Source organism: Bidens hawaiensis, unplaced genomic scaffold (assembly GCF_021521415.1).
Source record: "Bidens hawaiensis isolate Kalapana, Puna unplaced genomic scaffold, B.hawaiensis_p1.1 tig00016275_1, whole genome shotgun sequence".
NCBI lineage: Eukaryota > Viridiplantae > Streptophyta > Magnoliopsida > Asterales > Asteraceae > Bidens > Bidens hawaiensis.
Window position 1 is genome coordinate 237,868 of NW_027492490.1, and position 11,025 is coordinate 248,892.

At 30.4% G+C, this 11,025-nt stretch overlaps 1 protein-coding gene across 5 annotated transcripts; it reads left to right on the forward strand.

The window, feature by feature from the left end:
• The first annotated feature begins 7,532 nt into the window (after positions 1-7,532).
• Positions 7,533-10,343, forward strand: LOC143551251 (putative F-box/kelch-repeat protein At3g17540). 5 transcript variants are annotated; one of them, XM_077041715.1, is made up of 5 exons: positions 7,533-7,754; positions 8,186-8,318; positions 8,480-8,680; positions 8,807-8,938; positions 9,080-10,343. In XM_077041715.1, the coding sequence occupies exons 2-5, from the start codon at positions 8,196-8,198 to the stop codon at positions 10,205-10,207; spliced, it is 1,584 nt and encodes a 527-aa protein (XP_076897830.1). In that variant the 5' UTR covers positions 7,533-7,754; positions 8,186-8,195; the 3' UTR covers positions 10,208-10,343. The 5 variants fall into 5 exon arrangements, with proteins under 5 accessions (XP_076897830.1, XP_076897832.1, XP_076897829.1 ...); XM_077041717.1 differs by having other exon boundaries at positions 7,536-7,754; positions 8,186-8,312; XM_077041714.1 differs by lacking the exon at positions 7,533-7,754 and having other exon boundaries at positions 8,088-8,318.
• The last annotated feature ends 682 nt before the right edge of the window (positions 10,344-11,025 follow it).

Genomic DNA, 11,025 nt, shown 5'->3' on the forward strand with positions numbered 1-11,025 from the left:
AATTAGATATTAAAAATAAAAAGCAAACCTTTATGGTATTTAACTCTACCAAATTGCATGAGAATAATCATATGTGATTCATCAAAATGGTCAACAACATACTTAGAGAACTGTGATACGTAATCACCCCAAAGAGTAACGTAAACACTGTCACCGCTGTAAAAATTACAAATAACAAAAATTTTATAGTGTTCCACAATTAAGAAATATTAATACAAACTGACATATAAATTAATGAAATACATCTACCTAATATCAGAAACCTCCATAGTTAATCTTGCATTTCTTTTTACATCTCTCATATTAGAATTGTTATCTTTAAAAACATGAACAACATGTCCAATTATGTCTGGAAGACATGGGATTAAAGAATTAGAATTACAAAAAATGTTGATAAATAAAAATAAATAAACTACTTAAATAATACCTATAGTTGCTTTCAACGGGATCTCTTTATCAATAACTGACTTGAATGAGTAAAACTTAAAACCGAATGTAGGACCATCAAACTGGTTACAAGGATTAACATGTGTACTGGAGTTTAACACTAAATTATTAGGGCAGTCGATAACCTTGTAATTAGACGCATTAGATCCAAGGCTAGGGTTGACTATAGTTAGTGTAGCATTCTCGTTTAAATAACGTTTAAAACGGAATATATCTTGTTTAAATACTGTAGACTACATTCGGTTACCCTGGATTATTAAAAAAACAAACAACAAATTATGAAATAATAACAAAAAGGACAAAAAATAATAAACATAAATGGTAAAACTAAACATTACCGATTCATCCATAAAAACCATCTCAATCAAGAAATCTTCATTAGGTTTAATGTTATCCTTGACACTCCAAACCTCCAACACTTTTACCTTTATGGTAGATGGAGTAGATCTAAGTACATCAATCTCGTGTAACATAGTAAACCTCTGGGACTCCATTGACCTTAAGAAATAAGAACACAATGAATTAGTAACGTATAATGAATGAAAAATGTGAAAGATAAATAAAAAAAATATTAAAAGAAAACTGACATTAACTTGTATGAAGAAAAACAATGGAGGTTATAATTGTTCTAGGTGATTAAAAAGCTTAAGAAATAAACGAATATATAGTGTAAATTATTGAGTTATTTATGTTAACTTAAATATAAATAGAAAGGATTTCGAATAATGGGAAAATATAATTCTTGACATGATATAACAATTCAAGGACATTATTATTTTGACTAATGTGTTTTGGACTAAATTTAAACTTGATTTCACATATATTGTTTAAATCAAATAAAATATATTAAATAATATATATAATTTGAATTGCATAGAATAATATAAGTTTAAACATTTAGAACCAGAATTAATGTAATTTGAATCAGTTTTGACTAACTTATGATGTTTCGTGGAATTGATTTTAGGAATTAATGTCCTTGCATTGTTAGTTAGAAACAAAAAAAAGAAACATGTTAAATAGGAAACAATTCATTTTTGACGGTATATTAAACGAATACAAAGGAAACCTGTTAGTCAAACAATTAATACATATTTATTATAAATTAAAATTATAATTCAAATCATATACCAAAAATGTATAGAGATACAATAGATACATTCTATAACCTGATTTACTTATTTATAATTGGTAAAGTTGTTAGTCCATATTATGTATTATTATTTATAGATTAAGAACATTTAATTTTAAATAAATTATTATGATTTGAATTATGAAATTTATTATTTATAGATTTATAGATTAAATTTGAAAAAAGAGTAATAATTTAACTTAATTTTAATTTAATTTTTATTTCGTAATAATTACAAATTAGGAAATACTTAATTGTGGAAAGTCAATGTATAATATTATTTTATTAGGGTTTAAATTCTATAATTAGAATTTTATTATAGATGGTAGTGACAAAAATTAGGAAATAATTAATTGAGGAAAGTCAACGTATAAAACCGAATTCGATTATGTCCACAAATTAGGAAAGTCATACTAAATAATTCGAATTAATGAAATAGTTAATGGTGTAATTTATTATAAAAAACGAAAACAAATACTATTAACTTTTAACTATGATATATGAAATTGAAATATTGTAATACATGAATAAATTAAATCTATACATGAATGTTTAATAAAAATACAAATACTTCGGTCTTCATCAATAGTAATATTAGTATAGATGAGTCGAACAACAACCTGAAATAATAAAAATGAGAATTAATCATTATATTGTGGACTTTTAAAAAATAATTATAAAACGGAAAATTTAAAACGTGTTACCGGAAAAACGATATTGTCAGAATAGCCATGGTATACCGGAAAAGCGATAATAGTATAGATGAGTCGAACAATAACCTAAAATAATAAAAATGAAAATTAATAATTATATTATGGACTTTTAAACAATAATTAAAAAACAAAAAATTAAAAAGGTGTTACCGGGAAAACGATATTGTCATAATGACCATGGTATACCAGAAAAGCGATATTAGTATAGATGAGTCGAACAATATCCTGAAATAATAAATTAGACAATTAATATATATATTATGGAGTTTTAAACAATAATTAAAAAGAAGGAAAATTTAAAAGGTGTTACCGAAAAAACGATATTGTAAGAATGACCATGGTATACCGGAAAAGAGAAAGAAACTTCTATTAATCATGAAAGTTCATATTTTGATTAATTAACAAAGTTAAATGAAGTATTGAAACAAATATAAAAAAATCATCGTTATAAACATGATAGGAAAAATAAACCGGCAACATTTACCGGAAAAACTTAAAACGTCCACATATCACCTTCATGACCGTGTATCATGTCACCAACCTAAACTGATTTTTTTGAAATCAGTTATATCTGAAAATAAACATATAAAACTTATAAGAAATAATAACCGGAAAAAATAATAAGGTTGCCGGAAATTAATTTATTGTAGTTTACCTTGGATCGGAAATATTAAGCAGAAATAAGAGGCTAAGAGCGGTCATTAGGGTTTGTGAAAAGTGTAAGCAGAAGAATTTAGACTTAAATACAGTATTTGAATTTACGGGTTAATGGGTTAATGGATAATGAAGACCCGCAAGAAATTAAGCTAATATGGGTTAATGGGTTAAATATGGTTTAATTGCTGAGTTGGAATGATTAAGTAAGGAAATGGATGACATGAAGGTGAGGTGGCATCCTATGTGGACACCCTAGAATGGTGCCATGTGAAAATTGTGTCCTACTTTAATAGTATGTATAGATTGTAAAAGTTAGGAGAAGGTAGGGTGTGAATCGTGAAGTTTTAAAGGGATACAATGGATTGTTTTGACAAATGGGAAAGAAGATGTGAATCCAACTATACAACAAGACACTAAACAACTGATAAGTCGTACTATCATAGAGGAAGTGTTAAGGATAACCCTTAGGAGGGTGGGAATTGCTAAGGCAGTTGGCCTGAACAACATACGATTAAGATGGGGAAGTTGTGACACCCCAAAACCCGAGCACGCCACTTTTGACAAGCCTTCACCTAAGCTATCATCGATAGAGCCTTCTCTCTTTGATTCTTGTAGGAGTTACGTGTTGCATACATAGCTAAAGACTTACTGAAACCGTTACAAACTAAATTGCTACAAATTAAAGCTTTACTAAATACAACTTTGATGAAAGTTCTATCCTACGTTGCCCTACTGCTCCTATGGGATAGTTAGAGATGTCACATCACCGATCTTCTAATTCATCTTGAAATACATCAAAAAATAGACCAGCATATACTGATGAGTTCATAAATTAAAGCTTTAAAGTAACATCGAAAAAGAGTTCACGATTTATGATACTTCACAACAAAAGGAGTTCACCATTTGACATATTACTCCACATTTTCACTTTAGTTTTACTCATTTTATAACTATAGATATAAACGTTATATATTTTGAAACATTGTGTTTTTTTCCCAGCTATTTAAAACATCCTAAAATAAATTGACTTGAGCATAGAAGTCTAGATGGCTAGGGGTTATTTGTTAGCCTTTTAATGGTTCATATTCTCTTATTAATGGTTAAGAGGTATTAAAGTTATCTATTAACCGTTAAGAGACAATGAATCATTAAGAGGTAGTCTTTTAGGGTCACTCTCTTAATAATCATTAAAATGATACCACAACCCTTAGATAGGTTGAAAGCGTGTAGAAAATTTTGAAGTGGTTAATCTGAACTAAGTAGAAGTTGAAAGGCTAAACGGGTGAGTCTAGTTATACTGAAGTACCAATTTTGCCAAATCAACATCATCTTTTGGTACGTCGGTGCCGTGCAATGCAAGTACTCAGCAGAGAGTGGCTCAAGGTGCGTGTTTACCACTATTTTATCAAAAGAAAAAGAAAAAAAGAAGTTACTATACATTTGTTTAAAACTAAAAAAATCCCAGATCCTTCTATTTTTTTCGCAAATTATAAATTAGATTTATAGTTAACTTGCTTTTTTTTAATCAAAAGATATATCTTCTCTAAATAGTTTAAATTAGTTATAGACAATTAGACTAATAATAAAAGACTTTAACGCCACGAAAAAAACAATCGTGAAACAATCGCCAATATACATTTGCAAAATTATAGCTTGAACCTTGTACGCAACTGATTTTCACGAAATTCTTTGTTATGATAAAAATGTTTTTGTAACTAATGCTAAAAGATCATACTTTTCGTTTCAACATTAACTACGAAAGTGTTTCATGACCGATATTTATATAAATTTATAATTAAAATTGCAATCTATTTATGATCAAGTCATTGCTGATAGCCATTCTTTTGAACACTTTTCCGTTTAGGCACTACTTTAACACCCGTTTGTATGAATTGTAAATTGCAAGTCGCTTTTGCCTAGCTTTCTAGTAGTGCAAAAAAAGATATTAACGATACTCGCTTTTTAGTTATTTTAATCTTATATATAGGTGGTAGTGTGGTATAAAAACAAATCCGATGGTGTTTTTATGAGATTATGGAAAGAGAAAGAAATGCTAATTAAAATAGGTAAGGGGCTAAACCTGTCAAAGAATAAAACTGGTATTGAATAAATTTAAATTGGAATGAAATCAAAGTCATATTAGTCACGATCCGAAGCACGACATGTTCGTTACCGACTTCATAGTTTTCGCTCTTGATTTAGGTTATATATATATATACATATATGATACAGATATACTGGTCATTTTAGTTCATTTGTAAATCAGAAAACACTTAAATCCTAAAGAACTTTAGAAGAAAATACGGTCTAGAGGGGCAGCATTCGAAGAGTTGGAGTTCAACGCTTTGTGTTTGCGATCGTGATTAAGGTAATTGTCTCTCTGCCTTCAATGACACGTACAAAGAGATCTTCAAATTCAACTATTAACATCACATTTCTATGTGTTAACTTAATGAAAATCAGAAAATAATAATAGAGTTGCCTTTAGGCTTTAGGTTTGTGAACTTAAGAATATTCATCATGCAAACTGCAAACATGATGACAATACTTAACTTACCAATTTCTAATATTTAAAACTCTTAGAATAATGTTCATATCAACGTGCATCTTAATAATTCATAATTAGAGTTCCAGCAATCAATACTAAAAAATAATAATAATAAAATAAAAGTCATGATCTTTTTCATAAATGGAAAATGAAATCACATATGCTGAACTTATTCATAAAGGTTTAATGTTATTTGCTTCAAATCACATATGTTGTTGATACTATTCATAAAGGTTTAATCTTCTTTACTTCATATATGAATCCATGGAGGTGAATACAAAACTTTAGTTTAATTTTTCATTTTCATAATAAGTGGTTTTTTATTTTATTATTTTCTAAAAAACTTGTTTGCAAGCTCGTTTTTATAATAGTTTTCACCATCCCATGTGATTTATATTTTACACATTAACTATTGTGAATTTTGGTTTATTTCACTCAAGTTTCTATGTTAGTGGGTCAATGTTCAATATAGTACGTCAAATTTCGATAGTCAATCGCTTGACCCAGTTGATTTTAGATTTTTAGATGTACTTTGGAAAATGCAACCACCACTATCAAAATATTTATTTCATATATATCATCACAACAAACATTTATGGCATATATTCTTTCCGTAAAACATGTTAATAATTGTTAATTACTTTGGCACGAGATCAATTCCATATGAATTATTATTATTATTAAAAATCAGTAAGTCCTCTTGATTAAAAATATTAGCCTCGAGTATTGTAATACCAATACTAATACTTATTAATACAAATAGTTATGAAAATAGGCTGGCGAGCATTCTTATCCAATCTCTATTTTATCTTAGGGGTGTTTTTATAAGCCTAATACCGATACTAATACTTATTAATACTAATAGTTATGAAAATAGGCTGGCTAGGCTGTTAAGAGCATTCTTATCCAATCTCTATTTTATCTTAAGGGTGTTTTTATAATTTAGAGAGTGATTTAGAATGTTATGAGTGTAAATTTTTTATATTTTAGAAAACACAATGATTTTTATGTATATTTGAAAAGCTACTATTCACCTCATACAATTTTTTAATATTTTTTAAAAGTGGTTGTGAGTTATGAAAAGAGAAAAAATAATGATAAAGGTATAAAAATATTATTTAATTGAAATGAATAGAGAAAATGTAATGGGTTGGATGAAAATGCGTTTAGCTATTAACCGGCTTATTTTTGGTGAATTTAATAAATAGATACACCACTATTATTTCTTTGACTATTAAAAAAAAACGCTACCAATTATATGCATACATTATTACATTTCTCATGGTAAAATTTGTTATCGGGCTCCAATGGCTCCAATAGTTGCTAAATTTATCATTGTTTAGTGACTAAGTAATTTATTATGCGATGTTTCTTAAGTTTCTTAATAACCAAGACTATTTGGTTACCACTTAACAATTCTTACCTAAGGTTTTATAGCCTTAATAACACAATAAACATTCATACTTAAAATTTTATAAACTATTCACATATAGCCTCTTAATGAACAATTTAATACTACCCAAGAAGAAACACTAAAAAACTTTCTTTAGAAATTCACACAAAAGTTTCATTTTTTCACAAAACCACCATAGCTTTTTATTTTTTTCTTTTTTTAATTTTTAATTATATTTTTTATTATCAATTTTCTAATTAACTCACATATTTGGGTAGATCAAACACGTTATATAACTTGGGTTTTTATCTATAATTCAGAACCCTTTTTGGACCTATATTACGACTACATATTTTTTGCTTTAGCTTTCATTAACTTAGGAAGTGCATCCAAACCAAACCATTTATTTGCTAATTTAGTTTAAAATTCCTAATATAACTTTCTAAATGTTACAAACTTACAATAATAACTTCATTATTATTAAACTTTTTAACCGTAACTCCCAATTAATGTTAGCGTGAAGCTTACTCCAAAATAATAATAATAATAATAATTTGAAAATGAAAATAATAGTAATTAATATAATAATAATAATCGGTTGACCTTGACTTTAAGTTTCAATCATCCATCGAAAAGACGGAGTGTTTGTTACTAGTTTTTCTCGTTACATGCAAACAAGAGTTTCGGAAGGTACAAAGCAAATAATAATAATAATAATAATAATAATAATCCATCCTTCCTTGACGATCATATTAATCATAATCCTATAATTTCCCTTCCCTTTGTAAATTTTCACTCACCTCTCTCATTTCATTCCTCCAGTTTTCACTCATCAATTCCAGTTTTCCTTTCTTTCATCCCACCGTAAGTTATTATTATAATTATTATTGTTTTACCCATATTTTTAACCGCATTCATGCATGATCAAACCGTTTTCTTCGTCATTTTTGTTAATTATCACGAAAAAGCTGTACGATCGTTCATCCGTACGCATGAATTTGCTGTGTTTCTGTTCTGATCACAACATCGTTTGGTTTGATTTTTGTGTTTGATTGTTTGATTTTGTACTGGTTAGGCTTAATAACCCTAATAAATGGTTAATTGATTTATTTGTTATGACTTTAAAAGTCATTGTTTGATTAATATAATACTCTACAGTGTTTGATCAGCCTTGATTTTTTTTTTATAATTATTGGCTAGGGTTTCATGGATTTGATATAATTAACATCTTGCAGTCATATTTGTCACTAATTGGCTTTTTTTAGTTCTTATACAGTTATAGTGTTATTTTTTAGGTTTAATTCAATGGAGGAGTCAAAGGAGGATGTTCAAAGTGATGGTTCTTATGAACTAGTCAACTTCGATGATTACGCTAGTGAACCGGAACGTTTGGATTCGGAAGGCGTTGATTCTGGCAGCAAGGTACAGGTTTGTTGACAAGATTTGTTATTTTTATTGTTTTCTTGTTAACAATCGCGCTATTGTTGTGTTGTGTTTTGTTGTGTATATGGTTGAAGGAGAAAGAAGAAGTAATATTAAGGTCACGAATAAAGAAAAGATGACATGAGAATGTTTATATTTCATTTCAGGATCTATCTGATGCCAGTTCTTATGATTTACTCTGTTCTGATATGTCTGATACACTTGTGTTGACCGACGACGAGGCTTTTTACAACAATACTGTTTCACAGGACAATGCTTCTGATAAAGAAAATCAAGAACAAGACGACATGGGATTTGGCGACGGAATCAATTCTGATTCAGAAGTGCAGCTGGTTCTTGTTAATAAGGTAGCCATTTGTCTCATAAGAACTTAATATGATAGTTTGATCATTTCACATATTCACTTAATATGTCTGATACACTTGTGTTGACCGACGACGAGACTTTTTTTTTACAACACTACTGTTTCACAGAATAATGCTTCTGATGAAGAAAATGAAGAACAAGAAGATGAAGAACAAAAAGATGTAGAAGACGACATGGGATTTGGCAACGGAATCAATTCTGATTCAGAAGGGCAACCGGTTCTTCTTAGCGCCAATAAGGTAGTCATCTGTCTCGTAAGAACTTAATATGATAATGTTATCAATTCACATATTCACTTAAAAGTTGCAACTTTTGAGTGAATATGTGAAATGATCATACTATCATATTTAGTTCTTATTTGTTTCATTAACAAATTACAGGGTAAAAAGCGTGACTTGACTGCCATGCTTTACATGAGCTCAAATCCGGACCCGTTTGTACCCCCTGCTCATCTCAACATAAAACAAGACCTAAAAGAGGTAGCCAAGAATCACATAACCCGTTATCTTCCCGCCAAAGCATTAGTCAAATGCAGAAAGGTTTCTAAAGAATGGAACCAATGGTTATCTGGCCCGTTTTGTGCACACGAGCAAAGTCAATTCTTCAGAAAAACCTCCGGTTTTTTTCAGTGTTCGAGTTATAACAATATTGGTTTCATCTCCCTCGAGAAGTCTGCTTGTGGTGTTCCAAGCCCGTCTCTAAGTTTCATTCCCCAGCAAGTTTCTATCAAAAGTTCGTGCAACGGGTTGCTTCTTTGCCAATCTATTGACAATGAAGACGAATTGTACGTTTGTAACCCTGCAAATAGAGAGTGGATATTTCTACCCCCTTCTCAGTCTTACCATTGTAACCCGAAACTCGTGCTTGCTTTCGAACCGTCTTCGTTAAACTTTGAACCGCATTATCAAGTTATTTGTTTGTTCTCCCTTCTTGATACCGAGGAGCAAAAGATTGTGTATTTTGACATATATGATTCAGAAACCAAAGCTTGGAGGTTATCTGATGAGCTGTGTTCGGATCTTGATGCATCCGAGGTAGAAAGTGAGTCCATTTTGGTCAATGGAGTTGCTTATTGGGAAACTAAAGACGGCGGGTTATTGGCGTTTGATTTGAAGAACGAGATCCACAGTGTTCAAAAGCTTCCTTTTGGTAAAAGTGATGGTGCATTGACCAATATTCATGGAGAAATATGCTATGTGAGAGCACGATATGAGTCTTACAGGAAATCATGTGTGTTGGAGGTTTATGGTGATGGTTTTATGTCTTTGAAAAAGACCGTTATTGTGCCTGATGACAATCTCGAAAGTGCGGAGTTTCTGGATTGTGAGGTGCTGTCTAATTCGTGTGATGATGTTATCGTTTTAGTCGTGAAGGGGTCTTGGGGGCAGAATCGTCTTTATGTTTATCACATGAAAGAGGATAAGGCTCGACGAGTAGGGATTTTGGGTCACTTTGAGAAGTTGTTTCCTTATGTTAACAGCCTGGTTTCTATTCGTGGTTCTGGTTAATCATCTCGTTGTTATTATGGATTTGACAATGTTTTTGTTTTTTGGTTAAGTGGTGATTTGTGTACATATATTACTACTGGATTTTGGGATGATGGTTGATTTTCTTTTTGAGTTTTAACATGTGGATTTTGTCTAAGATTTATCTTTGTTATTTTTCATTATGTTTATTAAGTTAACTGGTCAGTTAATCCACGTCAGGTAGTTGTCCATGCATGCAAGTAATAGGTATTCCCTTGTGTATGTGTATTATGTTTTATCCTGTGAATTAGTGTTGCTTCCACAAACCATTTTAAGCTTGTGTCCGGTCACCTAAACGGCTAAACCACGCCTCACGTTTTGTCGGCTACCAAGAGCACCTAGGTCCCCCCTCCGAAGATGATCCCCGTCTTTGCCAAACAATTAATAGAGTAAAACCATAACAGTGCGTTTTAGCATTACCTAAGATTTTGAGGGCGCAACAATGGATTGCTAGAACCACTGATCTTACACCATTTCTTGTTATCATCCTAGACATGTATGAGACGAGAAGTCGGCATTAGTTCGTAGTTCATTCTTGATGTAGGCTAAAAAGTGTTTCATCCTTGGCGCGTTAAAAAATCTAAAATAAATCAAGAAAAACGAAAAATGAATTAAGTTTTCTCATGGTTATAGTTTACTTTCAAATTAACAAGATAAATCCCCTATTATATCATGGTTTGTAGCAATGTCAAGACCCTAAAGTGAATTGCGGACGCCATTTGATTTTGGCCTTTTGGGTCCTCAACACACATCCATTAACGATCCTAGTTAGCTATGTCTCAGTTTCTCCTTAAAAAGTA